This window comes from Geospiza fortis, unplaced genomic scaffold, assembly GCF_000277835.1.
Source record: "Geospiza fortis unplaced genomic scaffold, GeoFor_1.0 scaffold279, whole genome shotgun sequence".
NCBI classification, from domain to species: domain Eukaryota; kingdom Metazoa; phylum Chordata; class Aves; order Passeriformes; family Thraupidae; genus Geospiza; species Geospiza fortis.
Window position 1 is genome coordinate 997,537 of NW_005054352.1, and position 18,729 is coordinate 1,016,265.

General features: G+C 33.3%; 1 protein-coding gene across 1 annotated transcript in view; it reads left to right on the forward strand.

The window, feature by feature from the left end:
* The window catches only part of ADGRV1 (adhesion G protein-coupled receptor V1), a 280,024-nt gene that overhangs the window by 60,709 nt on the left and 200,586 nt on the right, over nucleotides 1-18,729 (forward strand). Inside the window, exons 30-43 of the mRNA XM_031058954.1 lie at nucleotides 1-80; nucleotides 937-1,181; nucleotides 1,377-1,558; nucleotides 2,332-3,143; nucleotides 4,365-4,574; nucleotides 8,933-9,063; nucleotides 9,300-9,399; nucleotides 10,250-10,429; nucleotides 11,930-12,093; nucleotides 12,633-12,726; nucleotides 15,370-15,448; nucleotides 16,032-16,170; nucleotides 16,706-16,847; nucleotides 17,276-17,538. The exon at nucleotides 1-80 is cut by the window's left edge and continues 133 nt beyond it. Of these exons, the coding sequence (XP_030914814.1) occupies nucleotides 1-80; nucleotides 937-1,181; nucleotides 1,377-1,558; nucleotides 2,332-3,143; nucleotides 4,365-4,574; nucleotides 8,933-9,063; nucleotides 9,300-9,399; nucleotides 10,250-10,429; nucleotides 11,930-12,093; nucleotides 12,633-12,726; nucleotides 15,370-15,448; nucleotides 16,032-16,170; nucleotides 16,706-16,847; nucleotides 17,276-17,538 (2,821 nt within the window). The remainder of the gene's footprint in view (nucleotides 81-936; nucleotides 1,182-1,376; nucleotides 1,559-2,331; nucleotides 3,144-4,364; nucleotides 4,575-8,932; nucleotides 9,064-9,299; nucleotides 9,400-10,249; nucleotides 10,430-11,929; nucleotides 12,094-12,632; nucleotides 12,727-15,369; nucleotides 15,449-16,031; nucleotides 16,171-16,705; nucleotides 16,848-17,275; nucleotides 17,539-18,729) is intronic.

Consider the following 18,729-nt stretch of genomic DNA (forward strand, 5'->3'; position numbering starts at 1 on the left):
AACAGGAGGAGCCTTGCTTGGATCTTTGACGAGGGCAGTCATAACTATTGAGGCTTCTGATGATCCATTTGGATCCTTTGGTAAAGGAGTACATATTTTCTTTCTTCCGTTAACATTTTTTTTTCTGGGGGTTGGTGGGGAAGCTGCAACTTGGCAGCTGAAATGTGGGTATAGAGAGTAAAGGAAAAGATAAGATGAACTGAATTAAAACATGTAATAAAAGGAGTAATGGGGCTTTATTACAACAGAAGGATTGTGCCACTTGGAGGCTCTGGTTGTTGGCACCAAGCAGTAAACAAGAGGCAACAGGTAGAAACAGATGCCCAGGAAGTTCATCTGAACATGAGGCAGACCTTTACTGCAAAGGTAGTAGAGCACTGGAACAGGTTGCCCAGAGAGGTTGTGGAATCTCCTTTAGTGGAAACATCTAAAAACTGTCTGGACACATTCCTGTGCTGTGTGCTCTGGGATGACCCTACTTGAGCAGGGAGCTTGAATCAGATGATCTGCAGTGGTCCCTTCCAACACGACCCATTCTGTGATTCTAAAAAACAGCGATTTCTACTTAACATAGTCCATGTTAAATAGTTATAATTTATTTCTTTAATAAGTGACATGAAATCTGGTAAAGAGTTTCTTTGATGGGAATAATTATGAAGTTATATTCTAAGACTTAGAAATAGTTCATGTTTAGCCTCAAACAATAGGTGTATTGGAATAGACTTTTTGGATGAGGGCTTAATTTTCATGCTAATTTTCTCTGCAGATGAAAACATAAGTATTGAAAATCTGCTTTCAGGTTTAAACATGATTAAAGGGGGTTTACCTGTGCAAGTAAATGCAAGCAAGTGAAATAAAACTCTGTACTTCAGAAACAGATATATTTACTTTCAATTTTATTGTTTATGCACTACATCTCCCTATGGTGTATGTCAGTTTTTCAGAATACTGAATTCACTGTGGAGGAGCCTGAATTTGGATCAGTAACCATAAATCTGCCAATAATCCGCAATGCTGGGACACTGGGTAATGTTACTGTTCAGTGGGCTGCTACCATTGATGGGTATCCTGCTGAGGATGACTTGCAAGTTGCCATGGGTAATATTACTTTTGCCCCTGGGGAAGCCATTCAGATGTTGCTGTTGGAAATCCTGGCTGATGATGTTCCAGAAGTAGAAGAAGTAAGTAGAGCAGTTATGTCTCTCTTGAACAGTATTAGAGTTTTAACTTGTGTAAGAAATGTGTGCAGATCAAAGCAAGAAATGTTATGGCAGGAAGCTGCAACAAGTTCAGATTTTATTTTGCTTGTGATTATTTTTAGAAATGGCAAAGATTATTTAACTGCATTATTTTTTCTTCTTCTTTTTCTTTTTGAGATCATCCATGTTGAATTAATTCAGGCCTCCAACGGTGGTGCTATCGGATTAGATGGCATAGCAAATATTATTATACCTGCCAATGATAATCCTTATGGCACAGTTTTCTTTCATCAATCCTCATATCGAGTTCAGGAGCCACTAGAAAGAAATTTACTTGCAAATATATCAGTCAGGAGAAGGTCTGTATAATATTGGCTGATTTTGATTCTCTTTTTTTTTGTTGTTCTTGTTGTTTTGGTTTGGTTTGTTTTTTATTGAGTATTTTTCTGTAATAATTTTAAATGTCACACCCTTGTATAGGTATTTGCATAAATTTCTTGTTCTGCCAGTTTTTTTCAGAAACATTGATTTTGAACTAGATATCTGTTTGTTAGAAATTTATATTTATTATATATAAAGTACAAATGTAATAAATGTGTAGTGTAAACACAGTGTACACTATGTACTTGAAGTTTTATTTTTCCTGTTAAATTGACAAGCTATTTAAAGCTGCAAGCCAGCCTGTTCCTGTGATGTGAACTGGAGGACAAAATGTATCAAAGGTTCTGTGACGGAAGACAAAATGAAAAGCAGAACAGGCTTTTCATGTGAATATGGTATCCTGAGGACACCTCAGAGGAATGATAACAATGCTAGACAACAAAGGCTTTTTCTTCCTTGACGGTCCTAGGAAGATTAGGTTAACTCCAGAAACCAATGTTTGCAAACATGCATGCTTAATAGACTGCTACTCAAGTTATAAACACCAAAACTTGCTCTCCAAAAAACCCAGCTACTCATTTGCTGGTAGTACTAGCTTCAAGGGAAGTCACTTTAATTAGCTGTTTGTAACTTTTCAGCAATTCAGAAGTCATTAGCTGATTTTGTTAATTTTATTCTTAACCCAGTAACATACAGAATATTAGACATGCTTCACCAGCTAACATAATTTTTTTATTTTAATGTCTTTTAGTGGGGGAAGGTTTGGTCAACTGCAAATATTTTACTGCACTTCTGAGACTGACATTGTAGCTCTTGCCATTGAGCAAGGTGAGGATATACTGGCCTATTACCAGTCTCCTGTACAAGGAATTCCTGACCAGCCATCCAAGACCAGAGTGAATGTGTCAGCAGCAAGTGACCCACTGTATGCCTGCGCAACTCAGTGCCTAAAAGAACAAGCATGTTCAGCCTTTACATTTTCCAGTGCCTCTGAGATTCCTCTCTGCCTCTGGCTGACAACAGAGATCGGGCCATTAACTAACATGTCAGGATTATGGACCTACAAGAAAAACATCAGCAGTACATCCATTCTGTTTAGCACACAAGCCATTGCTGGTAGTGATTACGAACCCATCACAGGACAGTGGGCCATCATGCAGGAAGGGGAGGAGTTTGCAAATCTCACAGTTACCATATTTCCTGACAGCCTGCCAGAACTGGATGAAAAATTCACTGTATCCCTGTTGAAAGTTGAACTATTTAACATCTCAGCCAGCTTAAAAAATCAACCAACTATTGGACAGCCAAATACTTCCACAGTTACTATAATGATGAATGGGGATGCCTTTGGAGTATTTAAGATCTATAGTGTAAGTCCCAATGCAACAGAGAAAGGTCTATATATTGAAGTAGAAGAATGTCCTCAGGCCAGCGTGCAGCTTATGGTAGACAGGACAGAAGGCAGCCTGGGACAGGTGGCAGTGGAATGGCGTGTTGTTGGTGGAACTGCTACCCCAAACTTGGATTTTGTGGGTGTTGGTGAGATTCTGGTGTTTGCTGAAGGTAAGGCTAGGTTTAGCATTAACTTCTCTTGTCTAAAACTAAAGAAAACACAAAACAAACACAAAGACTAAAAAAAAAAGGGATGAAAAGTATAAATATTAAAGTATTTTTTTAAGAAATATTGAGGTGTGCACTATAAAGATAACATTTTTACTAAATAAATAAGAAATAATATGCTGAAATAGGTGTTGTATCAAAGATAATGAAAATAAGAATCAGGCCTAAGTGGTCTTTTGTTCTTATCTTCTCAATACAATACTATTTTTTAATGATATATCTTTTTAGATTCTGAGATTGTATTGATTTTGTAACATAACAGGACAGTTAAAAAATTGCAAATAAAAAACGTCTATGTCAGGCATTATTTAAGCACTGTGCAACATGACGGATGTATTTTTATTTTCAAAGTCTGACATAACTGAGCAATTGTTTTGAAAACAATTTATGGGAGTGTAGTAAAGATTCCAGTGTTCATTTTGTTTGCTAAATAATCTGAACTTAAATGAAGGGTTGCCAGGAATGATTTGGAAACTAACATGTAATTATATTAGTGTTTATAAGTTTACTAAATCTATTTTCAAAATACTTTGAAAGGCAATATAACAAAAATTATATGTATGGGGTAAACTGATAATTAGTACAGGTTAGGTACATACAATGACCAATAGGATTCTGTCGCAAATTGTAATGTGTTATAGAGAGTGGTAATTGATTGTGTTTGCTGCTTACATTGTCATTCTTTGATATTCCAGAAGACATGTAACTTATACAATGACAGAACACTCTAATACATTTCCTGGTCCAGTAAATATATAGTCAAATTTCATGTATATATGTCTGTATGTGACATCAGAAAAATGTATTCACTTGGTAATTTTTTTTACAAGAATTATATTCCCCTTTTCTAATTAAAATTTGAAAGCTGGAGAACTTATAAAGCAAATAAGAATTTTAGGCATTCAGAAATTATGCAGACATTGTTAATCTCTACAGAGTATATTTAATAATTTTTAAATTATATTGCCTAGTGTAACATTTCATTAGTAATTGAATAAATTTTCATAATGACATTCACTAACTTCTAGACAGGTAAATAAGTAAAGATTCTTCATGTCTTTTTTTATATTAGTTAAGTATTTACTACTAGAGTAGATGATTGCATCTTTTTAAAGGTGATTTTCATGTGCACGTATAAGTATGTATATGTTCTTCTACTTTTAGGCGAAACAAAAAAGATGGTCACACTGACCATTTTAGATGATCCAGAGCCAGAGGACAATGAAAGCATCATAATCAGCCTGGTGCATACTGAAGGAGGGAGCAGGATTCTGCCCAGTTTCGACACTGTAACAGTGGTTATCCTGGCAAGTGACAATGTGGCAGGAATCATTAGCTTCCAGACAGCTGGAAGGTCTGTTATTGGTCATGAAGGTGGGTTCTGTGTGTTGGCCACAATCATGTTGATTAACATCAGCTTCCATTTCTGTGCTTTCTGTTGATAACCATTATGTGATTGTATCACTGTTCAGAGAATGCCAGCAAACAGAGAATAACCACATACTTAGCACACAGTTCTTTGGATTTTTAATTCTTGCAAACATACTTAGCACACAGTTCTTTGGATTTTTAATTCTTGCAAACATAGATAGTACTTAAATGAAATCTATGGAAAAGTTGAATAGACTATTTCCAAACCCATATTTCATCATTTGTTCTTTCCCTTCCTTTTTCTGAAGATTATGCCTTGCTTCTATTGGCATTGCATTTCTAACTCCTTTTAGCACTTCTCATCCATTTATACCATGTTCCAGAACTATATATAAACCCCCTTATACAGAACAATTGCTAATCTTAAGCAAATATTATCTATCACTGACTTAAAATTAGCTTTTAATTATCTAGAAAATATTCCCACAGAAATAAAATAGGAAAAAATCTTCCATTTCTCTAAAGTTTCTCTTCATAATTTTTATAGCACCTCATTTTAGGAGTGTGACAATCTTGATGTCATCACTCAGTCATGACTTTTGACACTGATAATTGTTGGATATCTAGTGTCTATCACTGTTTTAAGAGAACATGTTTCATGTTTTACCTAGACTTGGTACAGTTCTGCATAGGACAGTAATAATAATAATGGTGACTGCTCTTGTTATCCCTTGCTGGCATATCAGTTTATTGCAATCTCACATTTTTATGATGTGTAAACTGATGGGTAGAGAAAACTGACAGAAATTTGCTGTCCAAGAACGTATGCACTGAATTTCTTGTTGGAAAAAATAGTCTATCTCAAAAGGACATGGTCTGCTTTTTTCGTATAATGAAAGGACTGCATAAGTTTTTGGGTTTTGTTTAGATACAGCTTGTGTTAATTCTATTGCGCCCAGTTTCCACCCCTTATTACTCCACATTAGTGGTTCTGATCTGCCTGACAAGCCAGCTGCATTCTGGCAGTCTAAGAACAGCTGTTAATGAGCCCAGGGAATTAATTCAAACCATCTCATTCCCCAAGGTTATGAAGATGTTATACACTTTCCATTGGTTAAATATTTGTCATAGCATGCTGAAGCTGAAAGATTTTATCTGGAGCTGAAATACTCTGCTATGTATAGTATGTATATAGTGCTATAACTGATTGCAATTCCTTTAGCTTGTGAAAAACACTGCATTGCACTGCATTATAGCAAGAAAAAACAGCCAAACTAGTTCACTTTGATAAAAAAAAAGGAACGAGCTGAGACCTTCATATGATTTCAGTGTTTTTACTTCATTTTTATTATCAAGTTTTTTCTTATGAAGGCAAACATCAAGCATAAATCAAAATAGTGTTATCTTTTATATTTATTATATTATTGAACAGTTTCTGTTAAGCAACTCAGTCTTTTTTTCAAGCTGTTCATATTATTTATCTCTGTGGGGAGGAAAGATTTGAAAAACTGAAGATTGGTGAGGAAGGAAAAATAAGTTCATTTTAAAATTGTTTTTACTTAAAGACCAACCCTACAGATGGGAGATGTTAGAAAATACTCAGTGTGAGAAAATTCAGGTATTTGTGTTCACTCTGGATTTTTGGCTGTCAACTGAAAAGAAATGGATTTTTCTCGCAGAAGACAGCAGGATGTTGTTAAAGTCTTAAAAACGTTTCCCATAGACTTGGACCTCTCTGTAAGCGGGGAAGGGAGTTAAGAAGCATGGTCAACCACAGCCTGGTGAAGGATTTGTGCACTGTCAGGCCTTTTGATATGTAACACAGTGCTCAGGCCTGGGCACTTTTTGCCCTGCTAATATGAAATAAGTTTAGCAGTATTGGTGTCTCTGTTTTGAAAGTTACGTAATGGAATAAATCTTTTCTTCTCACTTCAGTGGTGGATCATGGCTGCCTTGGTGTTACCTGCATATATTCAGTTCACACAATCACCATATTGAGGGCAATGACAGCATTTAAATACAGGCAGAACAGACAACAGTTGTATGGCTATGACTCAACTGGATGAAAACACACTGCAGTAGCTTAAAATAAGGAACAAGAGGAGAATCAGTTAGGTCCCCTCCTCTTTGATAAAGGCAGAAATCTAAGGAAAAATTTAAAATGGTAAAATATTAAAAAAAACCAAACCATAAGACAAAATAGGGAAATTAACTTAATAATACTTTCAATCATCAGGGATCAATTTGTATTTATGTTAGTATTTCTAACTGGATAGGAATAACAAGGATTTTGGTAAAGCTGGCTGAGCTTTACATGAGTCAGTAGCTAAGTACTGGAGAGTCTTTAATTGAGATGAATTGTAGTTCAGGTTTCTTCTTGGTGCTTGGATTACAGTGTATCAGGGTTCTGTACCTTGAAGTATTTTACAGTCTTCAGTGAAAATTTGTTGTATTACATAATGTTGCACTGAAATAACCTTTGTATATATCGTATGTTCTGTGATGATACTAAAGTAATTATTTTCTGTCAAATATTTATTTGTATGTAATGGATGTGCAAAATTTTCGAATAGGATAAACAGATTTCAGGGCAGTGTTAAATGATATGAAAAATTAGCCTTAGGGGAACCGGTAAATCTGTCCTTGGATATCTGACTGTAGAAGCAGAATTCTTGTGATGTCAATAAATTTTGAATTCCTTTGTTCTCTTAGAACTAGTGTTAGACAACTTAAAACAAGGTTTAAATGAAGTTTGAAATAATGAGACTGATAACATACTAATGCTATGTATTGGAAAATTGGTGTATAAAATTTTTATTTTACTTTGCAATTTTATTTTTCAGTTTCTTAAGGTCTTTTGAAGTTTGTTGTTCATATCTATCTCATTCATAGCCAATATATTGGCATCTCTCAAATATTTCCTTACCAAACAGAGAACATGTCCAGAAAGTGATCAATTTTTTCTGCCTGTTTTAGATATACAATACTGTCCTGCAGTACAATAATCTGGTGTTCTTTGAGTTACACGGTCAGTGAGAGTAGCTGTCCTGCTCAATTCTGTATGACATGGACTGGGAACACCACATCTTCGCTTTCCCTTTCACAGATGTATCTCAATGTTTCTCAATAGGGTAGCTTTTAAGTGTGTACATAACACAAACTAAAGGATGGAATTATTCCTAGTTCTGCAACAGCAAAAAAAATTGATATAAATTTATAGCAATACTAAGAAAACAATTTTCAGTCAATTGAGGATGGACCTAAGCTTACATGATTATTTCGAAGCCCCTCAATATTGCATGTCCTTGAAAACTAATTCCACACTTATATACTGGCAAACTTCCATTCTGTGAACTGGGAAAATGCTGTTGTCATACAGATGCAATACACTTATGTATCGTAAATAAAAGTCTCTCCTCTAATGGAAATATATTGCATATTGCATAACTTTAGTAATGTTACCTGCTGATCAATTTCATATTAATATAATATGTGATTTTACATGCACATATTTAAAATATTTAATTTTATGCCAAATATTTACTTTGTATAAATGTATGTAGATATTTCATACTTTATAATCATATAAATTTTCTTAATTTTCCAAAACTTTTTGAAGAGTTCACTCTTTAAGTGACCATTTGGTTAAATATTATAAATGTGTAAAAAATACCATAATTACGTCTTAGAGATGCTTGTTTTCATTTGATACTTATTATCTCTGAAATGATAATAAATTATTAAAATAATTTTTAAATTAGCAAACATTAATGTTTTGCTTCTAAATACTGTCCTTTTAAAATTATGAATTGGGTTTTTTTCTGGATGTTTTCTAACATCCAGAAAGCGGTAACATTTGTAAATTCTAACTCACATAAATGGAACTTCTGGGTAACTGCAAGCATTTTTACACATGCATTATTTGAAGTCACAAGGCACTGCAGATATTAGGAACATGTCTATTCCTTGCCAGTTAGCTGCTGTAGAAAACTGTGTTAAAGCTGTGTGTAGGGCATTTACTCTGTGTGTAGTTCACAAACACATACTGCTCTTCTTTTGTCCATGTTTGATAGCAGTTATGCATATGTACCAGGCTTCTTTATATTTTGATAGTTCTTTCTGAGAATGGACTAAATTCATAAAAACCCATGAGGAAAGAGTTCAGATTTGTGAGGATTTTGTTTCAATTAAAAAAAAAAAAAGTAGTACATTACTGCTGGGAAGCTCACTATTAAAAATATTAAGGTTTTAAATAAAAAATTCTTTAACTGTGATTAATTTTTTTTTTTTTGTTTTCATTGTAATAGTTGAATTGTAGAAGAAGAAATCCCAAAATACTGCATTTTGTCATTTGTTCCTAGGACAACAACTGCAATTCCATGTTGTAAGAACTGCCCCAGGACTGGGAAATGTTACTGTTGAGTGGAAGATAGTTGGACATAACATAGAACAAAATTTTGAATACTACTCTGGAATTCTCTTTTTTCCTGAGGTGAGTCCATTAGAAAATCTAATGGCTACAAGGGAATATTGTAATTTGAAGTGAGCTGACAGAACAAGTATGCTTTTAAAGCAGTCTTCCTTGTTTTGATATGATTAAACAACAGAGCTTTTATAGTTTTCCATATGTAACTTTGCATTTCTTAAAGGTATTGCTCAAAAGACATATGATAGAGTGGTATTACTTGTACTCTGTACACTAATGACTAATCAGTTTATCAATTATAGGGAATATTGAATACAACATTATATGTCCACTTGCTGGATGACCGTATTCCAGAAGAAAAAGAAGAATACCGGATCATCCTATACAACATCAAAACAGAAGGTAATGCAGAACTACAGACTGCTATATCTGCTGTATCTAAAATTGCCATTTAGTAATGTAATAACTTTGTGGTTATTAAACCATTTTGGAAGTCTAGGGCTATGAATATTGAAAATGTTGCAAACTATGCAAAATTTGTTCATGGTTTATTGAAACAGACTTGATACCTCTGTAGATTAATGTATACATATGCTACAGATGTCATAAAATAAATGGATGTTTTTAATCTTTTTAAACAATCTTCAAGCTGTCTCTCTGATCTGTCTCTGAATTAGAGTAGATCAGAATATTTTACTCTTTCATTAAAATTGTAATGAGAAAAGAAGCATGAAACCACATCCCTTCTGAAATATCCTTTGTTAAACTGGAATTAATGTCTAAACACCATCTAAACATCAAGGCAACACTTGTAGTAATTTCTTGATAGAATGATTGAGAAATTGAATATAATTTTAACTTAATGAACGAATTATGATGAAATTTAGGAATTATAATGAATTCCTAAAAAAACTTTTCTCTTTCCTTTTACAACTGAAGTACTTTAGGGAAGTCCAGTGTCTCTTCATATTTCTCATTTCTTAACACAGTCTTGAACTCTATTCTTTTTATGTGTATAATTTTTGTTGTGATTGAATGTTCCCGTGCTTGTTAAAGAATGCAATTATATATAAGAATTAAGAATGCAATTACATTCCACACAATCTGTAAAATTCATTGAGCATATAATGTGTTTGGTTTGATTTCATTTGCAGTGTTACTGACTGTCATTTGTACATAAAAATAGCAGTAACGTAAGACAAGACTTGATTTACCTAACACAATTAACTGTAGTCCATTGATTCTTTTGCAGGTGTTTCTCCTTCTGGTGCTGCTGTTTTGGATAGTCAAGGATATGAAGCTGTTCTAACAGTAGAAGCTAGTGATGAACCACATGGAGTACTGGATTTTGCTTCTCCATCCAGGGTAGTTTTACTTCCAGAGGAAAACAGAACAGTTCAACTTTTTATTAACAGAGAATTTGGATCTCTAGGTTTGTATAACATCTCCAAGAGAAATTAAATTTTGTTTTCAAAATCATTAGACAAATGAAAGCCATGACAGAGAGGCTAGAAATTCTGGAAAACCTTGGATACAACTGTGTTTTCAGAACTTCTGGGCTCCTTACTGCCGGCTTGAAAACTAAATTTTAGTTAAAAATGAAGCCATAAACTTTAATTCCACAGCAAGGGAATTCTGGGAGCTATGGCATAGCTAGCTGGCTGTTAGGGTTGTACTTTTATGTCCAGCAAATCTGTCTTGAATTGCCTGTCCAGAAGAAATAAAAAAACAGGAGAAAAGGAGCTTGTATGGAATTATCATTCGCACAACATCCCCTCTATAAACTTCAGAATCTGACAGTTTAGGAATATCCCATGGAAAAAGTTGCATTGATGCCTCTGAATTCAGTTTATGCCTCTCCTAAGAATTCTGTATTTCTTTTTAATTAAATTTTCCTTTTAAAATCAAATTAAGTAGTACTAATTTCAATAATGCAATGTGTGCCTAAATATTTTTTGTGGTTTTTTTTTCTGAGTATTTTATCTTCCATTGAGAGATAGCACACATAATCATTTTCTATTAACATTTTTAGGCTATATTTAGACCTCTGTTAAAATCTCTTTTATTTTTATTTTCTTGGTTTTGAGGTGAAGTGATCAGTTGAAACAAGCATTCAAGATCTGGGCACACTATAGATTTGCAGAGGAATTTAAATATAATTTCTTTTTTTCCCATTTCTTTTTTAATGTCAATCAGTATGTAAATTACCTTTCCAATGCTACTTAGGAAAATATTAATATATTCTAAGTTTCAATTGTAAATGTAAAATCTCTCAGTTGAACACCATATTTATTTATTAAAATGAACATTCTTTTATGTTTTATTTCATACAGACTAACATTGAATTTCATTTGTCATTTTATCTCCAGGATCACACTCTTTAAATTTGCAATTTGACTTACTGTGGCAGATTCATGAGATATGGCTTTGTAATAATAAAAAAAAAATCTAGCTTTCCCTCTAGTAAAATTTATCAATGTGTCCCCTAATTTTTATTCTCTATAAATATGTATGGCAGTCTATTTGGGAAGGAAATTAAATTTAGAACTCTTCTTAGAGCCTTTCTTAGACATCAGTCGTTCCTGAAACTCTCTACTTCCCTTGACACCAAACCTGGTATTAATAATACATTAGATGTCCCAGGTATGTAATCTAATATTTGCAGTTCACAGCACCTCAAATAGATGAATACATTGGGTCCTAATGCTTCTGAGTCCTATAGTCTTGGACAAATTATTAAAGGCTGGACTGTAAGAAATAAGTCCCATTGGTTTCAGATTAGTGTTTTAATCCTCTGGTTTGTAGTTAGGCTTTCCATTTTTTCAATGAGCATTTGCTCTATTTTCTTTGTCTATTCTAGTGAACATTACGTAAGAATTGAAAAAAAGTGTTTTGTTTCTTTGGTTTTTTTTTTTTGTCACATTTTAAACAGGTGCTATCAATGTTACATATGCCACAGTTCCAGGATTAGTCTCCTTAAGTAATCAGACAGAGGGGACCTTGGCTGAACCAGGAGCTGATTATGTAGCTGTTTCTGACTCAGTGATTTTGAAAGAAGGAGAAACATCAGCTGCCATAAATGTTACTATTCTAGAGGTAAATTCTATATCCTTTCACTCTATACTTATTGGTATGACAATTGAAAAGGAATATTGTGGAGCCTGGATCTTGCATGCTGTATTATTTGAAGCTATCAACTTTATGGTGATTTAGAAAGACTGCTTTGTTCTTTAATGGTAAAATCACGGAAGGACAGATAGTAACAGAAGACAGTGCTACTTATAGTTAAGTGAAATTTAACTCTCTCATAATGACTTTTTTTCTGATATTCCGATCAGTGTCATTCATTGCTTACTACTGGCTCCTACTTTATCAGTGGTTGTTATTTGTGCCTGCAGAATTGAGCAGAAATCTATTCACATCTAGTTCAGTGTCCCCACAGTATTTTCCATTAAATGTAATGTTTTACTTCGTAATTTACATTTTATGTAAAAATGTTCCAGGAAAATGGAAACATAAATTAATTCTAATGTTGCTATAAGGTTAGAGACTTCTAGTGTGTTATTTTTTGACAAATTCTGTGATTGTTTCTTAAAGAAAATGAAAAGAGAATATACTGGATTTGTGTTTTGTAGGATGATGTACCAGAAGTACAAGAATTCTTCTTCGTTAATTTAACTTCAGTGGAACTTATCATGAACCATTCAACTTCCTCCCCACCTAGGCTGGGTAAAACAACTTACAAACCATTATGATTAATTTTATTTTTATATCAGTTGAATGAACATTATATTACTCTGGCATATTATTATTCTGCTTGCCACTTCCCAAATAAGCCAAAATGAGACAAGATATTCTGCAAGAAACATTGTAGAACATCAAACATAGTCATTATTACACTGGTTTCTTATTTTTTAAAGCCCTGTAAAAATTATAAGACAATTTTCACAAAGGAGTTATTTAGTTGGAGAACACAGTTACTTCAAAAGTTGTGTTGGCAATGTGTTAATGTGATTTTAATTTCTGTAAATGACAGAAACAAATACGTACAAAGAATTCCTTCAAGTTCCTTTGCTCACTCTTTCAAAAGTATCTTTTTATTACTTTTTATCAGATTTACTTTTAGGAATCATGATCTGCTGTGTTCCTGCTCTTCCACAGAACTTCATTAATTGCTTGCTTATTGAGTCCTCATTCTGCTGCCTAACTCAGTAGCACAGCTGCCATTGGCTTTAAAGACTGTTGGGTTATCCTGTGACACCAGTGACTAATTATGCTTATTATTTCTAACATCTTCTATGACTCTTTTTCCCTTTCTTTGCATGCGTATTGAAGTGACAGAATTAATTCATTACAGACTGAAAGGTAACTTGCAAGACTGATTGCTGCTGTATAGACACTGAGCTCTGATTAGTTGAGTCTAAATTTTAAAAAATAGAAAGAATAACACTGAAGTATGAAGGATTTCCTGATTTAAATTGTTCTGAGCGACATATAATCTTACCTTCTGCTGTAAGTAGTTAGCAGTCTGAGTATGACCATTTGATTCTGATGTACTTAGGATGATCAGATAATAGTTTTAATCCATGAGACAAAATTTTGTCCTCATTATAAAATGTCACAATTAATTCTGTTATCAGACTATTTTCTAATCTTGTTTTCCCTTTTTGTGTTTTTTCTTTGTTATGACTGAGAATTCAAATCCTTGTTGGTGCAGTGCATTTGTTTAGGATTTAGCAATCCTGTTCTCCATAGGAAACCTTTAATATAATTCTAGGTGCCTAATATCAAAAGTGATGGTTGTCCTGCGCATGACACTGATATGCAGTTAATCATACCCATCTGGAATATATCATAAATGCTGTCTCTGTCTTAGCCATGTGCATGCAATATGTGGTGTAGGTCTAAGATGTCTGTGACATATAGTTATACACATGGAACTTAAGTGACCTTTATTTCTGATCTGAGACTTCATGGATATGGAGCAGAAGGAGGAAACATAAAGGACAGTTCTGTTTTCTTCATGCTGCTCTCGCTCCATCCCATCATCTAGAACAGGTGGAAGAAAAGGCCCAATTCTAATACAAAAGTGCAAGGAATTAAGAAAAGGGAAAATGTTCAAAACTTGAAAATGATGAAAGAAAAACGAATAAACTTAATGGATAGAAGCAAGAATTAAGATAGGGTAAAATGTCAGGAGGTCATCAGGAGAGAGGAGAGATGTGAAATTGCAGGTCTCATATTAAAAGTGAGGTATTATAGGTCTTGAGTGAGTTGATCAGACTATGACATGATGAGGGAAAACACCAGTTAGGAATCTGAAGGGTCTGTATGCGCTGTAATCCCTATGGATTTCTAAATCTTTCTGCTGTCTGTATAGAGATGTTGCAGCTGCTGTTCATGTTCGTCATTGTCTCATAGTGTTAGATTTGGATTCAAGGCAATGATCATTTACTTTTATTAAGTTTTATCTGATTTAATAGAAATCTCTCAGATAGTTCTAAAAATTGTATATTTACTACAGATTTAGTGGAGTCAATTTCTTTTGTAGAAATTGTCAATCTTAATTTATTTTTAATTTTTATTAAAATTTAATTGAAGTAAATTGAGATATTCATATGATGCTGTTTAAACAAAATAAGGCATTATTTTCTCAGAAAGATCAAGTTCTGACTGTGAAGTTCTGGTCTGTGAAATCAGTGGAAATTGCCAGCATTAATCTATTATTCAATATTTTCACAGGGCAATACATGCAATAATCTTGCAAAGTTATTATGAATAAACATGTGTTTTTATATGGTAATAGAATCTTAAAATACATAAACTAACTAAAAGGAAATTAATAATTCTTTTTTTATAGCAAAATCTGTGGTGTGTGCCATTAAGATTTATTATCAGGTACTAAAACATTTATATGAGATGATATACTGGATCATTTATTATACTTTTTTACTCATTTTCCCTCCAATATTCAGAATTGCACTGTCTGCAAAACGTTAAATATCATCATAAGAAAAACACACAATGAATTCAGAGTTGATGAAAAATCTTGGTTTTGTAATTTTCTACTTTTTCTGTGCCATGAGTTTTCTTCAATTTTTTTCTTTTTTTTTTTAATACATTAAATATAATGGTGGCAATTCAAGGCCCTGTGTTGTAGTTCAAATAGTAAGCTACTAAGGACACATTTTCTTGAAGCCTTTCCAAGTATCCTGCTCACTTCCTTTTCTCCTCTACATTTTGGAAATGGAAAATTATCTTTTTCTTCTACAAAATTAGTAAAGATATAGAGAAACGCTTCTGTTATTCTTGAAAATAATGAAAATTAACTCTGTGGTTCTTACATACTTGTCTTTCTGTTTTTCCTTTTAGATGCAGAAGGTTTAGCTTCTCAAATTATTATTGATGCTAATGATGGAGTAAGAGGAGTAGTTGAATGGGAAAGTACCAAGTAAGTCTTGTCACCTTGAAGAATTCCCTATGGGAGTTAATTATTAGTGTTGCCCAACTATTTTCATTTTCAGTTAAGAGTAAAACTCCTATTAACGTTAGGAACAGATCTTTCAGCTGACTACATATTATTCAGTTTAGTGGAACTGGAAAGATAATGCCCACACTAGAAACCCAACATTTGCAGTATGTTTACTCAGAAATCTCGTGCTACCATGTATTTATTTTCACTATTGTCCTTTGGTATTGTGGACTTCCATGACGCCCTCAAACCTCCATCCAGTGCCCCAGCCTCTGCATCCATGTAAGCACGCACATTGACACCTCCCACATCTTTTTTGCTGATTTCCAGGAGCTAGAAAAAGGCATCCATGCTTATAGACAGGCTTAATCTAGTTCAAGTCCATTTTGATAAGGAAAAAAAAAGTATAATGGTTGCATTAGACAAGTGGCTTTACTGTAATAGGCACTTTTTCTTAAAAGGTAGAGGGGATTTTAAGTGAAAATATAAAAATTATCTATCCACCATCTTATTAAAAAAATGCTCAGTGAACACTGAGAATTTGTCTTGGTTTTTGTTTTAGTTTTGAAGTTAATGAAACTCATGGGAATCTGACCATAATGGCATACCGAAACAAAGGCTCTTATGGAAACGTGTCTGTGTTTTTTTATGCCCAAAATTTGGAGGCACAACTGGGTTTGGATTTTAATGTGGTCTCAAGGGTAAGAAGCAAATTTTAAATCTGGTAGTTTTTGTTTCTTCAGCTTCCTAAAAAGAACATAATCTTATTTATTCTGCAAAATGGTCACTAGTACAGCTATATTTCTCAACTTCTTTCAGTTGCTCTGATCATCTGAATACAGATAGATTTAATAATCTTATTTTAGTCTTTCTTTCTTTTTTAGTACTAAAGCATTTTTTAATATGACACATTGTAAACTTGGAAACATCTACTTCAAATACAATTTGCTTAGAAAGAGAATATAAAATTTTATGTAAGTTTTAATATTTTTTGCAAAAGAACTTTCAAAGTGAATTGCTCTTGTTTGTCCTCACTCTATGATGTGCTAAACTATTTAACGGTTTTGCTTCTTTTTCAGTCAATTTATAAAATTATTATAAAAATTGACATAGAAATTACTCTTCTTGTCTCTTCTTTCCTCCTTATTTAAGGCAATTCTGCTTAACCTTAGTTTAAAATTTCTGTGTGCATTATCAGCTATAGAATATTCAATGCTTTCTGTGTTTCATTGCTAGACTCTTTTTTTTGCTGATGGAGAAAGGAATAAATCTGTTGTTGTTGTGATTTGTGATGATGATATTCCTGAAGGTGCTGAGAAGTTCCAATTAATTCTAACAAATCCCTCATTTGGCCTGGAATTAGGGGAGAACACAACAGGTAAATCCTAGTTTTGATGTTCTCATTCTTCAGAATTGTATCTCAGTCACTTTAATTTCATTCTTCTGAATAATCATGTTTTAGAAAACACCAGTGTACTCCTATGGTAAATTATTAATCTCATTTGGAATTTCTTAAACATCACTGTGAAAAATGTAAAACTAATAAAATAATATGTAAAATAAGGAATCAGAAAATGCAAAAGCTGGATGTTTTAATAAGAGAGTCTAGATTCTTCCTTTCTAGAAATCTTCCTAGATAAAACAAAATACTTACATATTCTGTTAAGTAGTATCAGGGACATAAAAGCAATATAATTATATTAAAGAAAAAATGGATTTATGTATATATTTATTTATTTGTATATGTGTACAATTATATTTTATTATTTTAATTAAAACATATTTCTGTTACTTATTTTTCAAAAGCCACAATTACTATATTTGCCAATGATGATGGACACGGAATTTTGTCATTCAATAACAGTGATCACTTCTTCCTGAGAGAGCAAACAGCTCTCCATCTGATGGAAAGTGTTGCAGTATTAAATATTATTAGAGAACCTCCTGAGGGAATATTTGGAACAGTGTCTGTTCAGTATCTTGTAAGTGAAATTAATTCTTCAGAGCCATCAGTGGATTTGGCCCCTTCTCAAGGATACATTGTGCTGGAAGAGGGAGTCAGATTTAAGGTAATATGGTAGTTATAAGACAAAAAGTGAAGAAGGCTTTTTTAAAAAATATTTGAAACATTTCAGCAATGTTTGTGGTTTTTCATGTATTAATTTTTTTCTTATGTTTTCCTTAATTCTCAGAATAAACTGAGCTAGTGGGAGTGCAGAAAAATTGAATATGCTTTTCTGTACATATTTGTCTTTTTGTAATAGTTCAGATAAACTGAAAACAATATATTGGGTATATAGTATGATGTGTGTATAGGACTATTTATTTATATGTATTTAGTATACAGCTGAAACTCAAACTTTGACATGCAGTCATGATTTTGTACTGTAAATAATTGTGGTGGAATTAAAAATACTATTCCTTTATGTGCCCTGAATTGAAGAGAGTATGCTGCAGCAAAGGCAAAAGGGGAACAGCTTTCAGAGTTTTAGAAATTTAAAATTACTTATTTTTCTGGCAGTATTAATCCCACTTCTGAACTGTCCCCACAAGAATTTAAGCTAGAAAATGAGCTGTCTTAACTGTGTCAATAACAGGTTAGTATGTTATGGTTAGGGGAGTAGGAGCTGAAACAAACCTTTCTGAAAACACTGGTTTTCAGTTTCTGAACCTAAAATGCATTTGACACCTCAGTGATGGCCAGTTTAGCAGATCTTTGAGAAGTAGGGGTGTAAAAGATTTCTCAATACAATCTTTAAATATGGTTTATTGAAGAAGTAAATAGAGATCTAAAATGTTGTAAGCTCTATTTTAATTCCAGACCTGTCATTACTAAATAACTTTTCTAAGGCAAAACTACATGTACTACTGTAACTTTCACCTCTTTGGGTAATTGGGAGGATGACAGTGAAAACATCTATTTCTTTCTGGAGTGTTCTCTGCTGATTTGAGACCACCTTGAGACAATCCTGTTCTTATCCACCATGGTGTAGTAGAGGGAAAAAAACATCAAGAAGAGAGTATTTCAAATATTTCTCTGTTGCCTTTTTTTTCCTTCTTTCTCCCCAGGTAGTTACCAGAAATGTAACTACCCTATTGCCCATGAGATAGTTCAGTTGACAACTCAAGTAAAGTAAACCCACCTTGACTGAGCTGTGATAAGATAGCTGTATGGGGACTATATTATCAAGGAATGTGTAGAATAAATACAAAACAAAAGTATGAAAAAAGGATCCAAACCTGTTACATTACAGAGAATC